Here is an 18,633-nt window from a genome sequence, read left to right as displayed (position 1 = left end):
GAACCGCTGACCTTCTGAGTGGCAAGTCCTAGGCTCTGTGGTTTAACCAACAGCGCCACCCACGTCCTTTGTCCCTTGACCCGTTTCCACTTTACTTACCTTGCTATAAAAAAGTTATTTTCCCAATCAAAGAAAAACAAGCAACTGTCCCCTGTGATCCTCCCCCCTGCAATACTTACTATGCAGAAAGCATGCACAACCCTAATCTGAAAGGCCCTTATAATAAAATGGCAGTTTCGCATGCATCATCAATGCAGATGAGAACCTCATAAATATTTCTACATCATCATGCTAAGAGAAGACAAGCCCAGTAATCTCTGTCCAATAGCAAAAGCATTAGAATGTTTTTTCTCAGCCATTTGCACCATAGAGGGCACGTCTGGGTCAATACTCAAAGCCATTAGCAATTGTCTTCTGTCATCATAAAACATTTGTCATACACATTTGTCAGCCTGAGTAAGAACTTACAACCATTCAAGTGTCAAACAGCAGAGTGCCACAATAATCGTTCACTCTCCTAAAATATCAGCAGTAGAGTAACATTAGAATTCTGCAGCTTGAATCTTGATAAATGGTATGCTGTTGAAATACCTCCTACTGGCATAATCCAACTGTTTTATTATATCCCATCCAGAGGCATAGCTAGGTGATCTTGTGCCCCTGGCAGAACCATCCAGATTGCGCCCCCTAGCCACGGACAAATTAGCTCTTCTTTCCACCTCTCCTTCACCCTCTATTTAAAACCATTTCTTATGAGCCAATAATCGATATTTATATTGATGGACATATTTTAGCCGATTTTGCGGGGGCCCCCCATTGCTGGCACCCCTGGTGGGGGCCCACCTCGCCACCCCCTAGCTACGGCCCTGATCCCATCCCATATTTACACCATAGCATCCAAGTGCTCCCAGTAATATACTGACAAAGCGTGTTCTCCAATAAATGAGAGCACGTGTTGCGGTGTGGGCCGCCAGGCCAGGCCTCTTGTTGCCAGGCAGGTTAATAGTTGTTTTGGATTTTGGATGGCCGCTATGTGGACATTTTTGACCTGGCACCACCAACCGCAAGCCTGGATGCTCTTGATAAAGCCGTATCTGCCCCAAAGAGGCAGACTGCGCTTAAAAAGACAGATAGGACTTTCGAGCGCTGGCTGGATAGCTTCCAGGTCTTTGCTGGGGTTGTCTCAGCTTCTTATCCTTGGAGAGCTTTGCATCTCTTTGTGTACCTGTCTATTGTCCACTCGGCGCGCGCCATGGCTAGCGCTGAGGCAGCAATCCTTTACGATGAAAATTTTCGACGTCGCGCTGCAAAGATCCCTACGGCTCAATGGGACCGCAGGGATTTGGATGTGTGGACCACTTACGTGGTCCCACATTTTGAGAGGAAGGCCCTGGAACAGCCCAAGCCAAAGGCAGCCCCTGTTCGGCCTGGGCATAAGATAATCTGTTGGGATTTCAACAAAGGAGAGTGCCAACGGCAGCCTTGCAGATATCCGCATGTGTGTGATAAGTGTGGCGGGAGTCACCCCGCTACCAATTGTCAGGGGGGTAAGCGGCCCTTTCGAGGGGGGTAAGGGGGTGCTCAGCAACCCCCAAAGGCCACACCCTCTACCTCTTCCGCTGGAATTGGAAAGTAGTGACTTACTGTCTATGGCATATTCGCCGATAAAACTGTCGGCATTGTTGCCTTGGCTGCAGTCTTATCCCAACCACGAGGCTGCAGCTTATTTGAAAGAAGGGTTTTCAGTGGGTTTTGGGATTCCTGTAGCCACGGCACCCGTGGCACGGAATCCTCGCAATCAGAAGTCTGTGCGGGAGATGCCAGATATCGCCCACAGGAAGATTGGAAAGGAGTTGGCTTTACATCGTATGGCTGGCCCTTTTGCAGTACCCCTGTTTCCTAAGTTGCATATTTCGCCTTTGGGTATTGTCCCGAAGAAGGCTCCGGGGGAATTTCGCCTTATTCATAATTTATCTCACCCTAAAGGCACGTCAGTAAATGATGTTATTCCCCCGGAGCTTTGCTCAGTGAAATATGCATCCCTTGATCAAGCGATCAAGATGATCAGGAAATTTGGCCCTGGGGCCTTGCTGACGAAGTGTGACATTGAGTCGGCTTTTCGCTTGCTGCCTGTTCATCCTGAGGACTTTTGGCTGTTGGGTTTCCAATTTGAGGGGAAGTTTTATTTTGACAAAGCTATGCCCATGGGCTGTTCCATAGCATGTGCTGCCTTTGAGTGTTTTAGTACCTTTTTGGATTGGGCCTTGCGTGTTAAGACCGGCCTAGGGGGCATGTCCCATTATTTGGACGATTTTTTGTTGGCCTCAGCACACGACACGGGCAACTGCGTTGTGTTACTTGAGGCCTTTGCTTCCCTTATGGGAGAACTGGGGGTCCCCTTGGTGGTGGATAAAAGTGAAGGCCCAGCAACTCAATTGACATATTTGGGCATCCAGTTGGATACCAATGCTCAAACATCCAGCTTACCCCCAGATAAGATAATTACGTTGCGTAAGGTTATTCGGGAGATTCTTCCTTTGCGGAAGGTTACTCTGAGGCAGCTTCAGTCATTATTGGGTCATTTAAATTTTGCATGCAGAGTGGTGGTGCCTGGTCGCCTCTTCTGCTCCCGTCTGGCCAGGCTCACGGCTAGACTACGGGCCCCACAGCATCGGGTGCGATTGTCCGCGCAGGTACGGGTGGACTTGCAGGTCTGGTTGGAATTCCTAGAGGAATTCAATGGTGTATCCTTGTGGCAGGACGTTTTGAACCTCCACAATGATTTTCAAGTGCACTATGATGCTGCTGGTTCCTTAGGCTTTGGGTTGTACTGGAATGGAAGATGGTGAGCCATGCGGTGGCCGCCTGAATGGCAAGGGGAAGTGATTATGCGAGACTTAACTCTTCTCGAGTTTTTTCCCATTGCAGTAGCAGTGCATTTATGGGTCGCTGAATTCAGGGACCGTCGGATATGTTTCTGGTCCGACAACCAGGTGGTGGTGAACCTGCTGGCAAAACAGTCGTCCCGTTCTCCTAGGGTATCGGCCCTTCTGCGGGCCTTCGTCCTACATTGTCTGAGGTTTAATATTGTGTTTTCGGCACGCTTCATCCCCGGTATATCTAACGAGATTGCTGATACTCTATCCCGTTTTCAGATGGAGCGATTCTGGTCCCTGGCTCCAGAAGCTCAGAAGCTTCCAGAGTATTTTCCACCGCACCTCTGGAATCTTGGCAACACTTAGTCCTGCAGGGAGTAGCAGCTTCCATTTCTACGTCCACTTTGCGATCCTATAAAAAAGCTTGGGCTGACTTTAAAATTCACGCAGTCGGCGTCCAGCAATTTTAAACCCCCTCCTACCACTTCTCATGTCTTGCAATACTTAGCTCATTTGTTTCAGCTGGGGCGCGCTGCCAGAACTCTGAGAATTTATTCTGCAGCAATTTCTTTTTTCAGCAAGTCCTTATATGACAAGGATCCTTGTAAAAGGTTTGTGGTGCGTAAGGCCATGGAAGGGTGGGGCAGACTTGCCCCCCCCCCGGACGGCTGCCAGGCATCCTGTCACCTTTGAGTTGTTGTCCAGAATGCGCTCCAAGTTGAGGAGTGTGTGCTGGTCTAAATATGAAGCACGCCTTTTTTCAGCGGCGTTTTCATTTGCATTTTTTTGAGCCCTCCGGGTGGGAGAGGTTGTAGTGGAGTGCAATTCAGCTGGCGTTTCCCGTGGGTTGCTCTTCCAGGATATTAGCGTGTCCCCCCTGGAGTTGAGACTATTAGTGCGCAACTCCAAAACTGACCAGTTGGGTCGGGGGGGAGGTTATCCGCCTCCCTACCACTGGGGAGGCGGGCCCGTGCCCGGTCAAGGACATAAGGAGGTACTTGGCCTTGAGGCCTCCTGGGGATGGTCCCTTGCTCTTGCATGAAGGTGGTCGCCCTCTGGCGCATCACCAGTTCGCAAAAATCATGCGTAAGGTTATTGCAGCGTGTGGAATCTCGGCATCTGCTTTTGCCCCTCATTCTTTTCGCATAGGGGCAGCGAACATGGCAGCTCATTGGGGTTTGTCAGCTGCCAGGATTAAGGATCTGGGGAGGTGGAAATCTGATGCCTCCAAGGGTTATGTGTGTAACAAATGTTGATTTTGTTACTAATGCTTGTTGTTTCCACTTGTAGATCCCTCACCGGTCCGCATCTGGATAGTAGGACACAGCATCGTTCATTGGGCTGGCATCAGAGCGAGGCAATCTGCCAGGGGATCGTGTCTCGGCCTCCCTCAGCACGTGCAAGTGTCATGGATTTCCAGACGCGGAATGCTGTGGGAAGAGTTTTTGCCGCTTATTGAGCGTTGGCTGCTTTCTTCCCCTCCCCCTACGGCCATGGTGGTACAGCTGGGGGAAAATGATGTGGCAACTATTGATTGCCTTTCTTTGCGCTCCATTATCATGAGGGATTTGGAGCATTTGGCCGCCTTGCTTCCTTCTGTGAGAATTATTTGGTCTCACTTGTTGCAGAGGCAATCCTGGCACAGTGTTCCCTGCCCGGAGGCCGCTGAGAAGGCCAGGAAACGCATTAACTCTGCAGTGTGCAAGAAGGTTTTGGAGCTGCGTGGGTTGGTGATTCCCCACCCCAGCATTTCTTTTAAGGCGGTAGCTCTTTACCGGGCGGATGGAGTGCACCTTTCTGATTTGGGGAATGATATTTGGTTGGATGCTGTGGCTGAAAAATTAGGTTCCTGGTTGGGTTTGTGAGTGGTTGGTGGCGAGTGTTAAAGCTCGGGTGGCGGTTAGGCATTGGTTATAATATGCTGGTGGTGGAGTGGTCAGGATAGGCTGTGCCTGCCTCTCCTATTGCGCTGAAGGGAATTCCGTTAAAGGAATCCTGGGGCTTGCCACGATTTTGTCCAATCCCTGTCATGGGACCAGGGCTGGCAAGCTTTCGGGGAGCTGCTGGGGTGAGCGGTGTGGGTCCGACGCTTAGCTCAAATGACCCCCAAGTTTGACTTTCCCTTCTACTGGCTACCGATCGGACCTCGGGATATCAGTTCTGTCCCAGGCGGGGGGACAGATAGTCATAACCAATGTCTAAACAACCACTCACTGATTTTGTATTTTAATAAAGTTGTGGCCAAAATAGTGCCCAAAAACCAAAACTAAAATTACGTGTTATGTGTGAAGTTATTTGAGGGGTGGCCTGGGGACCTACACACGCAAAGCGTGTTCTCCAATAAATGAGAGCACGTGTTGCGGTGTGGGCCGCCAGGCCAGGCCTCTTGTTGCCAGGCAGGTTAATAGTTGTTGCCTGGCATTATGATTGGGTAACCGGGTTGCTGGGGCAAATTGTATGTTGCAAATTGGGTGGCCTGGGGACCTACACACGCAAAGCCTTTCCCAACTTGCTGTCCCCTAGATGTTTGAACCACAACTCCAATCAGCCTCAACCAGTGCTGACTGGGATTGATTGGAGATGCAGTCCAAAACATGGAAAGGGCATCAGGTTGGGAAAGGCTGCATTAAAAATGTGCCGTGTCAACTCTCACCTTTTTCTCAGTAAATGAGACAAAATCATTTTTCATCCTTTTCATTATGTATCTTGTATTAAAATCATATGATTTTATAGGCATGCACCTATTTCAGGTGCTTGTGGCACTTAACCTATCATCTTAAAAGCCACATACAGTGGTACCTCGGGTTAAGTACTTAATTTGTTTCGGAGGTCCGTACTTAACCTGAAACTGTTCTTAACCTGAAGCACCACTTTAGCTAATAGGACCTCCCGCTGCCGCTGCACCGCTGGAGCACGATTTCTGTTCTCATCCTGAAGCAAAGTTCTTAACCTGAAGCACTATTTCTGGGTTAGCAGAGTCTGTAACCTGAAGCGTATGTAACCTGAAGTGTATGTAACCCAAGGTACCACTGTACTTTGAAGCTCAACTGGACTGCATACAACACAGATTTAAGATATATTAGAAAGACTATGATGACATTACTACTCTTTTCAGACAAATGATTTTCCTGCAGAAAAGTCATAAGGAATTATTTTTGAACCAGAAAATACAAAAGTACAAAGCTCCATGTTTGCTAGACCTTCTTTACATCACCAAAATGAGACAACAGATCACAGCAACACTTAAGTCAAGCCAAGCTCAGCAACATACAACCCTTTCCTCATTCATATGCACTGATTCACAACTAAGAGAGGTTTTAATGCACTGAGATCTGCATCCCAACCTCCAAAGCTCAAGAGTATGCATACAGAGAAATAAAACATTGCACTGTACCACTTCAGAAGTCCAATGTTTATTCAATTAGAAAATATTTAACCTCTTGATCAAAAGTGGTGAATAAATAAAACTTATAGAAAAAAACAGGTAAAATCCCCAAGCCAATCAAAAAAAATATTCACAAAACCATCATAATTTGTTGGTGCCCATCTGTCTCAGGAGGCGATGGAGGAGTGCGCCTTTGGGGGGATGAATCCCTCCCCAAATTAAGCCTTTCTAAAATCCTATTAACTCATGGAAAGAGTAACACATATGCTTAACTATTCCCCACATACAGATAGGACTTTAAAATGCTCAACTGACACATTTTCTGGAACTATTTTCACACATTTTCCTCCTTTGAGCCTTTACTTTGCAACTTTTGAGACCTCTTAACACATTACAGTTTTAACAGGTATATGTCAACACCTGCACTGTGTTCCCATTAACACTGTAATGCTTAAAGTACATGCACATCTTTTTCTCACCTTTTGTACACTACAGGAGAACACAATATTCCTGATAAAATCTCAGTAAGTAAAAAGGTTGAACACACATTACTCAGTAACCCCGATGTGTGCAACTGAATGCAGGTTTCAATTATTTGGGCTTATATGCGAACTTATGTGTGCATTCCGAATATTGGGGGGGGGGCATTTTCCACAAGTGCTCCCAGTAGAGGACTATTTTACTAATATATAGTATTGGCATGCGGCTTAGAACCAGCTTGGCTGAAGCATTTTAAGCCTCAATTTCCAACTTCTTTTTTGTATGTGTGATCTTTATAGTCCATCTTTAGTGCAAGAAACCTTGCCTATGCAATTCCCATCATCCATGGAGCTAACAGCTCATACTCTGTACTGCACAAGATAAATATACTATTCTTTACCTGCAGTTCCTTCCAGCTACAGAAGGCATGCTTCATAACAATCACAGCAAAAATACTTGTGAAATTACCTGAGATTTGTCTCCTCCAAGCACATTTACCATTACTTCCATAACTGTCTCATGCATACCCAGGACTCTCATTAAGTTAGGATGCTGGTAAAATACTTTGTTGTTCATTATATCTCTAAATGGGATAAGAACAAATTCAACAAAAACAATCATTCTTTCTCCTGCAAGATCTGTGTTTATCAAGCACACAGAATAAGCACTGCATTTTTAAGGTTCAGAATTAAAGAGCAATTATGAAGATATGACTATATTCTAATTCCAAGATTACGACACACATTACAAGGTTATTATCAAGAATAACATAGACTGTTTCTCTACCAATATACCAACTCAGTTTAGGCAGGTTCATAGAGGTTCATATGGAAAGTAAAGTGACTGTGATAAAAATGGGTGCATATAAAGTTCATTCATTCATTCATAACTGAACCAAACCAATATTGTAGCACATGTACAAAATTAGGTTTTATAGTGGGCTTAACCAGGCCGTAAGTTTAATATTTCAATATTTAATTTTTATTTAAAACATACAAATAAAATGTTTATTTCATACCCAAGGCCATTAATCATAAGCAATTCTTCTTCTTTTCCCATTCTGACGCTGAGAAGGGAACGAATTTGACCCAGCGCTGCTAATAAGTTGATTGTGTCTTGCACAGATGTAGCACTTATAGTGTAGGATTTCCTCAGAGCCTGAAGCAGCTCACCAATGCTGTCATACTGCCTTCGAAGGAGGTTAAACATAATACGAACTAATTCTGGATCTTGGATCTGATCTTCTTGAGCCCAGCGAACCATAGTTTGAGATATTAACTCCTTCAGAGTTGCTGCAATGGGGGGGGGGGGTGAGGAGAAAAGAAAACGCAAACTATTAGCCACTGAAAAGACATAATTTAAAAGGATTCTTTGAATTCAGTAACCTGAAAGCTGAATTATCAATGACTACCAAAATTATTCAGAAAATTCTATTATTAACTGCTGGGAGAAAGGGTCTGGCCATTACTAGCTAGCGGCTCTCACCATGATTCCATAGTATTGTTCTGAGATGGTTTCTTGGGGGGGGGAGGCAATTTCTCTGTCCCCCAAAGCTCACAGCATCTCTCCAGAGGCTTTTGTCTGCCAATTTCTTTTTTATTGATTTTCCATAATTTTTAACAAATTGTCACCAAATTAATAGAAATTCAATGCACATTTAAAAGCTAACTTCCCCCCCATCCCCAATGTCTCTTCTAATGTCCTCCCTCCTTTGTTGCTTCCAATAAAATAACTTTTCCAACTATCATTTCAAAATACATTCGTCCCTTCTCCCTACACATCGCCTGTTCAATTACCAATTTCTGCTATGGCTTTTATGCGTTGTTATAACCTGTCCTCAAAATAGTCGAGTAGAGTAAGTCCTCTTTTATCTACAATAGTCATTCATCAATTTTGAAACATTTCCTTCTGATACCTCTTAGGTAACACTTTGCCTGAGAAAAACAGATCTTGCTTCTACCCAGACAATATACACACATTCCTCCCTAACATGATCTTAAGCATTGCTGTCTGACATCTGCCTCCAGTAATAAACAACTCAACCTCACTGGTGCTGCGTGCAGAGGGTGAAAATGAAACCTCTAGAATTTTTTTTAAAAAAATAAATAAATAATATACATTCCACCTCCCAACACTGCCAATCCCTCAGCATCACTAACCCTTCTCATTCTGCCAAATTTAACCCTCAATTTTACATACAACCAGCTCCTTAATAAATCATTAATAAATAAATAAACATAATCCCTATCTCTTCTTCTCTGTCTGAAAGCCTCAGAAGCCGTCAAGATGGTATACATTGTGGGCCATCCTGACACTTTCACTGTTCTTATTTTCAATTTCAAGCTTTGAGAGCAGGTGGGCAGACTGATGTAACCTCAACAAAATCCATATCTCCTCTCCATCCCCCGATACATCTTCCTGCAGCCCATCCTGCCGATCCTCAGTTTCATTACATCCAACTCCACAGTTTATTCTCTTCTGAATGCTTAACACACAGTCAATCCAGCTGTTACCAATCTTTTCTTCTTTACTACATCTATTTCATAATACGAAGTTCCAAGGGGTGGTCAAAATCATTCAAGGTTATTACTCTCCATCTTCTTTCAGGCAAAGTCCTTACTTATAAAAGAAATCCATCGCAAAGAGGTATCTTTAAAGTCCACTCTTCCTGAAAACATTCCATTCCATTGCTTTGGGGAAGGGTAGATGACACAGATCCCCACACACCCCAAAACTTAAAATATTGCCTCCCCTCCTTCCACTGCTCAACCAAAGCAGAAATTAACGTCTTTCATTATTTCAAAACCTTTCCAAGCAGATGATTTTGTCCTGCAGCCTAAATCAGGATCTTTTCAAGGGGGTGCCTCTTCGCTTGCCAATTGTTTCTGAATTCAAAGGTATTTTGCAGCTCACCACGGTAGCTTGCTGGGAGCTGTCCTTGGACAGAGCTGTTGTACCCAGTGCCCTCGCCTTTTCGTCTGGGAGACAGGGATTTCCACCCCTGCTCACAGACCAAAAAAAGGCATTAACGGATGACCGTGGGTCGTGCCCTTTCAATACGCTTGAAAATTTAGGAGAGGTATGCCCCTTACCCCCCCCCTTAATCTCCATCTGGGACCCCTCCTGGGCGCCGGAGCACCCAAGAGGGCGACTTGCTGGGTTCGCTGCAAAACAGGAGGTCTCTCCAGGGGTTTTTGGGGAGGGAGAATGGTAGAAGAAAAAGAAGAAGAAGAAGAAGAGGAGGAGGAGGAGGAGGAGGAGGAGAAGTTTGGATTTGATATCCCGCTTTATCACTACCCGAAGGAGTCTCAAAGCAGCTAACATACTCCTTTCCCTTCCTCCCCCACAACAAACACTCTGTGAGGTGAGTGGGGCTGAGAGACTTCAAAGAAGTGTGACTAGCCCAAGGTCACCCAGCAGCTGCATCTGGAGGAGTGGAGACGCAAACCCGGTTCCCCAGATTACGAGTCCACTGCTCTTAACCACTACACCACACTGCCACAGCCCCTCTCCCAGTGCTGGAGATGAGTTTTGTCTCAGTTTCCAAAATTTGCCAGAGAATTCACCCCCCACATTAAATTTTGGTTCAGTACTAGTGAAAACTATGGCTTGTCAATTCTGGTAACACATAAGACACTTCAAATCATGGCTTCTGATTCTGGTTTGCCAGCTGATTGTAAGCTATATAGTTTGTCAATGTAGACCAGTGGTTCCCAACCTTTTTTTGGCCATGCCCCACCTAAGCACCTCTAAAATCCTGAAGACGCCCCCCCAACATATAATTCTTATTATTCAAAAAGTGAACTCCTATACACGTGGAGGAAGCCTAAAAGCTCATTCACTGTTAATAACTCATTCTCAAATTGCCGCCCTTAAAAATCAAATTGCCACCCTGTGGGCTGCGTGCCCCACGTTGGGAACCACAGATGCAGACATAACGGCAAACTACTACTAAACCTCCTGCTACACTGTTGAAATCTGTTTGGTTAATGCAAGTAAAGCAAACACTTAAATTAAAATCAGAGTCTATGTGATCAAAATAAGCTACCCATCATGAAGGGGTCAGCTTTTTCATGTCATTCATCATTATGAATAATAATGTCAGTTTTGTGAGACATAATGTCCTGGATAATGTTCTCTCTCTTGAGAATAAATTTCAAAGGAGCAAAAATATTTTATTTATGATTATGCCATGCATGTCCCTGTCAAATATGCTTTCAAATCAGCATGTTTTTGTATGGCATTTTATATTGCTTTTACACCACACCAAGCTTAAAAAATAAAAAGAATTTTAAGAGATGGTATATCATGAGCTTCTGTGAAGCGGATTAGTGAAGTACGTATACAGAGTGATGCTATCCCTAACCAAAGGAGGCTGCAGATAGCATATCCAAAAATGTTTTACAAACTCTGCTTAATAGCTATTGCTAGCTTCATGCCATCAGTGACCTAGAATTCCTGAGGTCATGAATACATGGACACTTCCGAAGTAAATATATTTGTGTTTCATTTTTAATGGTTGACTGGATAAACCACCGGAGCATCAAATTCCATGCATCCTTTACAAAGCTATCTATGAATCCCAGCTTACTTAAATTATGCATTAGTAGTATTGCAAAAACACCAGACACCGAATCTTGCCAACATTTTAAAAGTGGTCTATAGAGGAGGAAAGTGGTGAATCTGTAGCTATCCAGATGTGGCTGGAATATAAGTCCCACCATTCCCCTCGATCAGATGCACCAGCTTCTCCAGAAGATTGAGGGGGCCCAACGTGATGTTGTGTGACATCCTGGCATCGCATGTGCGGCCCTCTGAACATTAATGGGGCCCAGCCCCTCAAAAAAATGTGTTTTTTGGGGGGGAACTGCACAATCTGCATTTTATGTCTAATTTACTGACCAAAAAAGGTCAGTTGTAGCTTTACGATGCTAAAAAGATAGGTTCAAGACCCCCTCTCAGCAAAACATTGCCTTAGCATTCCATATTAAATGATATGACATTCCTCACAAAGCAACAGTGTGTAGCATTTTTGTCATCTTGTCATCTAAACCTGCTTGGAGAACCTATCATAGATTGGGTCCAATATTATCACAGCTCCAGTGAAGCTGCCCCAACAACAGCTGCAAGTTTCTGCTGAAAAACATCCCTGCAGAACAACCAGGCAGAGAGTGCCATTCATTTCTACCTATATTTATTTTCATTCAGTATTATGCAGGTCATTAAGCATTGGAAGGAATTACTGTATGCCATACTAATTAGCTCTAAGTGATTGATGACTGCCTGAAAGAATTCACTAAGGCTCGGGGGGGGGGGGGAGTTGGTGGATGTATTCAGCACAGTTTATAGCACTGGTGCTTTGAAAGATAACCCACATATAACCAAAATGTATTGTAAATGAAAAACTAATTGATATTTCATTATGCCTGCAAAGGATAACGTATCAAGACAAGATATGTATGAGCCTTTCCCCCAATGTTCACAGCCTCTTCATTCCTCTCCTTGCTTGCGTCATAATAAAAGCAGAAATTCTCTCATTAACCATTCACTTCCCCTGCATGAGGAAACTACAATTAGCAGCTTTGGAACAAGCCAGGAAATTAAACCAACCTTATCCTACCCCCCCCCATACCATATATGCTACTTTGTGGTGCTACTTTGAGTACATCTATTAATGAATCGATACTATCCTTGTGTAAATTTAACGCAAGATTGGGACCTGGAAGTTCTTGGCTCATATTCATTAATACATACTTCACAGCTCACTGTTCACCTGCTTCCAGGTGTATTATTTTCTTCTCTAAAAATCAAATAAAATGAATTAGTATGAATAACAATTCAAGCTCTTACTGGGATATTTTTCTTCTTCCTCTGTAGGTTCTCTCTTTTCTGTTTTTGGTGGTCCTTTTATTTTATATACCAATGAACGTAGCTTGCCAGTCCATGACAGATCTTCCTCTTCTTCCTCTTCTCCCTCTAATGGAATACCTAATGGGTAATAAACTCATTTTGAAATGAAGTGCAGTCTGTGTTTTGCCAGAATTCCCATGATATTAAACTGATGACCCAAGCTTAAATAATAATAAAAAAACATATCTTAGAGGCCCACCCGTGCACACAATTAGATGTGTACAGTCCTTCTGTGATTGCAGCTCTCCACTCATGGTAGACCAGTGAGAAGGGAAGGAGTTACTGCTTCTGGAATCTCTCATACACAGAGCAACATGAACAGTAAGAAGCAGGGAGGATATGATGGGTGACTGGATCAGCTCCTTGATAGACATATCACACTCTTCCTGTAAGCTAAAAGTGCTTTTCAACTGTACACATCTGAAATGTAGGCAGGTATTATTGCCATTGGGGGGGGGGTGCTCAAGCTGTGAGTAAAAGACTAGTTGAGAGTTGAGAAATGAAGATGATGACTGGCTAAAATGTGTTCTGAATATGCATGTTTTGAATATGCTCTGCTTATACAGTGGTACCTCGGGTTACATACGCTCCAGGTTACAGACTCCGCTAACCCAGAAATAGTACCTCAGGTTAAGAACTTTGCTTCAGGATGAGAACAGAAATCGTGCTCCAGCGGAGCAGCGGCAGTGGGAGGCCCCATTAGCTAAAGTGGTGCTTCAGGTTAAGAACAGTTTCAGGTTAAGAACGGACCTCCGGAACGAATTAAGTATGTAACCCAAGGTACCACAGTATATTTCTAGGCACTACACTGAACAAACGGTTTAATAGTATTGACCACCATCAATGCTTAACTTAAAAGAATTTCTGAACTATTTGTGTGTCTTGAAAATACATGTTTTCTTAAATAATTTAAACAGACTTGCGTACTGTGTAATGCTATATAACTCTGAACTTTAACTTCCCATTCCATTCACAGAATGGGTTTTTCTCCCTTCCCTTCTTTCTGCCACACCCCCATGACCTCTGAAAATATGCTCCTGGAGGTTGAGGAGTAGAATGAGAGGTAGTATGCAGTAACCCCGCCCCCCCCCATTCTTCTCTTGCTCCATTGCAATACGAACCTGGGGCTTGCAGAAAAATAGACACACTTTTGTAGCAGGAATATTACATTGGAAGACACATTTCATTTGATGGCCTAAAAAGCCACTTTCCCAATTTCAGTTATTCAGCAATATGACACAAACTCACAGCTAACATTATTTAAAATACACATAAAGAGCAGGTGAATGGGAAGAAGAGGGCCTCTATATATTTTGTGAACTTCTTGCTTTGGGTACAATGTATGTCTGTGCACTTTGCATTAGATTATTTTCTCCATAGGAGTAAATAGCTGGCATTCACTTAAAAGGAAGAAGTAAAGGAGAGATAATGTTTTCAGGTACAAGTTCTTTGAGATCTACTGCTGCCCCCAAAACATTTTTGAGTGTAAATATTTATGCTTTCCTGTTTTTCTAGAGAACATTTGGGAAGATAAGTCTAATTAGCTTTTATGGTGTCTTTTTTATCTTTGCAGTTTTCAGTTTTAATTAATCAATATCATGTTTACCAGGAAAAGTCAATAAACCAAAACAAAACTGCAGGAATTAATATTTCACAATAAGCGGAATCTCAGCAATAATATGCTCCACCCAAAATAGGCAATCACTTACCACAATGGATTAGGAGATCATCGTGAAACTCATATAACTCTTCCTGAATCTCCTCTGGGCAAGGACAATCCTCTCCCAGTTGAAAGTTTAGCAACATATTAATCTGAAATTATAACAATAAAGTAAAATATCTTTGAATAACAGTTATAATCATTACACTATGACCACAGTAAGCCAACTCATACAATGTCACAAAGAACATACATACTGGCACTGCCTATTGGCAAACATACATACTTTAATAAATTTAACCATTGTATTGCTTTCTCCATTGTCTTCCTGTACGTCTTTTATTTTCCTTATGTTCCTGTTTATTTAGATTATGTCTGCAGCTTGCTTAGATTCATTTTTTCTTGATTCCACACTTTTAATGTCTAGTAGTTATTTATTTAGATACATAATATATAATAAATGTCATTAATATTATTCCAATCTCTGAAGGTAAGAAGTTCTAAGAGTCAACAAGAGTGCCTGAAAAATATAGTCCAATGACTTCCTAGATTTCTGACAGTCTCATTGCATCCCTTTGAATTTCTTTGAAAGGCTCATCCTTGATCAAATGGTGGAGGGGGGGGGGAATTACCCTCTTTTCAAAAGTGCCACAGCCTGCAGTGACCAAGTACAAACAACTAACTCAAATACTGAATACTTTAAAGATACGCAGGTATTGCTATTCTCGGGGGGGGGGGGGGGGTTGTAGGCAACTGGATATAGCAGAGCTCTTAGCAGTGTAACAGGACTTGAGTTGATCTTTCGCAATTCCCCCTTCCACCCATCACTGTGCCATCCATGACTAATGCTAGAGGGGTCCTCTATCCCTATGAAGCAGTTTTGAAAGGGTCTGCAGACAGAAGGGCAGATATCCGAAGACTGCTTTGATCCCTGTTCTGCTGCTTTTTACTGGACACTGTATTTTAAGGCTTCTGAAAGCTTTACTCCATTTCATCACCATAGTGTACTAGAAAGGAAGAACGGAAGGAAGGAAGAAAATCTACCTGCTCTTGAGGAGGAGAGCGAAATTCCTTTGTCTTCTTAGCTGTTAAAGCAGCAGACATATTCAAGGCTTGCATGAGTTCATTATATCTATATTTCTGATTGTACTGCAACTTTGAGACGTAAGTATCTGCGAATGATACAATGGCTTCCACTCTGTGTTTCAGCTCACAGTCGCAGAAATAATTTAATAGCTCACACATCTAGCATAAAATAAGAGATGCATTATGTGGCCAAGTTATGGAACGGCACAAATAAATTCATGTGAAAGAACAACAGTATAGTTTGCCACATTACTGTCAGTGGATACTCAGTTTTGTGGTTAATGAGAAGGAGAGTGGGTCGTTGGATCCAAAGAGGCCCTTTTATATGTGCAAGGAAGTCTTCCACTCTAAGAGGCTAATGCTAGAGTGCTGTGTGAGAAAAGAGCAAATAAATCCACAATGTTTATGTGCTTTTACAAGAGCTCATGCAACCTTTTGCAGAAGCACAAAAACTTCCATAGAACTTCCATAGAGCTATTATAACACCAGGAGATTAGATCAGAATACTCCTCCCATTGAATTTATGGTTTCATTTATGGTCTAGTAATTTTAATGAATTACATGGTTTATATTTGTACTGAGCTATATGTAAACTGCCCTAGGACCAGATGGTAAAAAGTGAGTGTAAGTACATTTAAACAAACAACCAACTATTGTGCAAGCTCTTGTACAAGCTTTTGCAGAACTGCACTAAAAGCTACTTTCCATCTGCTTATACTTCTTTTATCCAACCCAATGCCTATTATTTGCTTATTAACTTATGTGTGATAATTAAAAGTGAGGGGACAAATCACCACAGGTATATAATATGATTAAACCAGTGTGTTCCCCAGTGGTGCATCTTCAATGTACAAACGTACATAATTTATATCAAAAATATGTGACAGGGTTGTATCCATTGTTGCACAAGCAAAATTTCACTCACACACTGAGGCTTCCCTGTGTCTTCCTCCCTTGCACACTCCCAAAATCTCCTCCTGAGGGTCTTCCGATCCTCAGGAGAAGATTTTGAGGGTATATGGTGCTACAGGCAGCGGAAGAGGGGAAGTTCCATTGTGTATGAAATTTTGTTGCTCAAAAATAACTGCAGCACTGAATATAACCCATAGTATCTTACCAGTTTGGTCTTTTGTGGAACAGTAGCATAGAAAGATGAAAATTAGTTGTGTCTGGTCAAACTAAGACCAACAAAGAATTAGCAAAAAAAAAAAAAAAAAAAAAAGTCTCAAGAATACTGCTGTTCAGGCTCTTTGCTCAGGTTACTGGAAAACATTTAACAATTTATTTCAACAGTATTTCAACACTTCTGCATTTACTTTAAGGTGGTCACCTGGAGTTTAACAGATTCAGGCAATCTTGTTTGCAGCAAGCCTTTTATTGGAGTTTTAGGCTCCCTGATTGCCTTTTCTCCGGCCTCTATAGCTTTTTCTTCTATTTGTGCAACATCCTCTTTCTCTGCTTTTTCCATTACTTCTTCTTTGGTTTCACCAAACACACATGGATCAATGAGGAGCAAAATCTGTTTGACATCATGATCATCAAAGACTCCCATTATGAGCAATGTTCCTATAAGTTTCAGTACAGGAACAAACTGGAACTCAACTTTCCCCCCAACAGGGTCTCGTATGTGTGTTCCACTGCAGTAGACTGCTTCTGTTAGCATGCTTATAGCTCTTGACTTAAGCATCTCGAGTGGTATCTCTGGACTAGGTTTCTGATGATCCTCATGAGACAAAACAAAACAAGGGGTAGAGAATTTGAAACCTGGTTTCAAGCAGGTGCTAAGCCCAACGCCAGGCAAACCATGTCTCTTTGATTCATCTGGAAATAATTTGATTTTTCTGGTTTCATCTGTGATTGGAATTATAAATTCATTGTTCATCATGAGTTTAGCTTCCTTGGAGTATTCTAAATGAATGCTGATAAGTAAGTCATAGAATCCAGAACGCAAGAGTCCAGGTAAATATCGATTATCTATTGTATAAAATAACTGAGAAACATCCACATGGCTGCAAAGTATATGAGCTACTCTGTTATTACCCAATGCACAAACAGAACTATACAGTTTTAAAGTGTGGTAGTGGAACCTCATCAGGTCCTCTTGTTCACAAAGCTCTAAAATATCAATACACCTGCAATGGAAACAAAACAGAAACATTTAAATTAGCTTTCATTCATTAAGTACATTTTATTAGGTACTTCATAAGAACTGCAAAAAAGATAAAGGCTTGGGAGCATAACTCACTTCTGCTTCAAGCTATGTGTATTTAAACTTCGGATAAAAACACACACATTGAAAATGTCCAACTTACAGACCACAATTTTATAAAATATGCAACATTTACCAACATTTTAAACAATTTACCAACATTTTAAACAATATTAAACGAACAAGTAAGGTATACTGGAAGAGAACTGTGCTTTACTTTCCAGCAGTGGGAGAGCTGAGAAGCAGAGCTCACTCTGTTGACTCTGCTTTGACAGGCCAGCCCCTTCAGGCCTCCTCTCCCTCAACTGCCATTCCATCAAATTGCCTCAGTGGGAGAGATAGGAAGCAGGGCTTGTTTCACCAGCTTTGCTGGAGGCCTCTGAACTGTGCCAGTTAGCCAATATGGGAACGACTGCTTAGAAACTGATGCATTAATTTTGATTTTCCTCTTCCTGCCCCTTTTCCCATGTGTGTGTGTGTATGTGTTTCTTTTTGGATTGTAAGCCTGCAGGAATTGAGTGTCTTGCTTTGATTTCATGTAAGAGGTTCTGGGAGGCATTTTGGCTGATGAACGGGATACAAATGCTATAAATAAACAAGGAAGTAAATCATAGAATCTTAGAGTTGGAAGGGACCCCAAGAGTCATCTAGTCCAACCCCCTGTAATGCAGGAATCTCAGCCAAAGCATCCATAGCAAATGGCCATCCAACCTCTGCTTAAAAACCTCCAAGGAGGGAGAGTCCACCACCTCTCATGGGTGTCTGTTCCACTGCTGAACAGCTCTTACTAAAAGTTTTCCGAATATTTAGTTGGAATCTCCTATCTTGCAACTTGAAGCCATTGGGTCAAGTCCTACAACCCAGAGCAGGAGAAAACAAGCATGCTCCCTCCTCCATGTGACAGCCCTTTAGATATTTGGAGATGGCTATCATATCTCCTCTCAGGCTCCTCTTCTCCAGGCTAAACATACCCAGCTCCTTCAAGCGCTCCTCCATAAGGCTTAGTTTCCATACCCTTGATCATCTT

The 18,633-nt window shown here is 42.6% G+C and overlaps 1 protein-coding gene across 1 annotated transcript in view; it reads right to left on the bottom strand.

Moving 5' to 3' along the window:
• RYR3 (ryanodine receptor 3) overlaps positions 1–18,633 on the bottom strand; it is a 263,782-nt gene that overhangs the window by 105,603 nt on the left and 139,546 nt on the right. Inside the window, exons 35-40 of the mRNA XM_080996165.1 lie at positions 16,728–17,529; positions 15,356–15,556; positions 14,361–14,463; positions 12,592–12,729; positions 7,760–8,033; positions 7,210–7,324 (exon numbers count right to left, since the gene is read on the bottom strand). Of these exons, the coding sequence (XP_080852291.1) occupies positions 7,210–7,324; positions 7,760–8,033; positions 12,592–12,729; positions 14,361–14,463; positions 15,356–15,556; positions 16,728–17,529 (1,633 nt within the window). The remainder of the gene's footprint in view (positions 1–7,209; positions 7,325–7,759; positions 8,034–12,591; positions 12,730–14,360; positions 14,464–15,355; positions 15,557–16,727; positions 17,530–18,633) is intronic.

The sequence above is a fragment of the Podarcis pityusensis genome (genome assembly GCF_964106645.2).
Source record: "Podarcis pityusensis genome assembly, chromosome: 1".
Taxonomy (NCBI): Eukaryota; Metazoa; Chordata; class Lepidosauria; order Squamata; family Lacertidae; genus Podarcis; species Podarcis pityusensis.
This window is presented reverse-complemented; position numbering and strand designations above follow the sequence as displayed.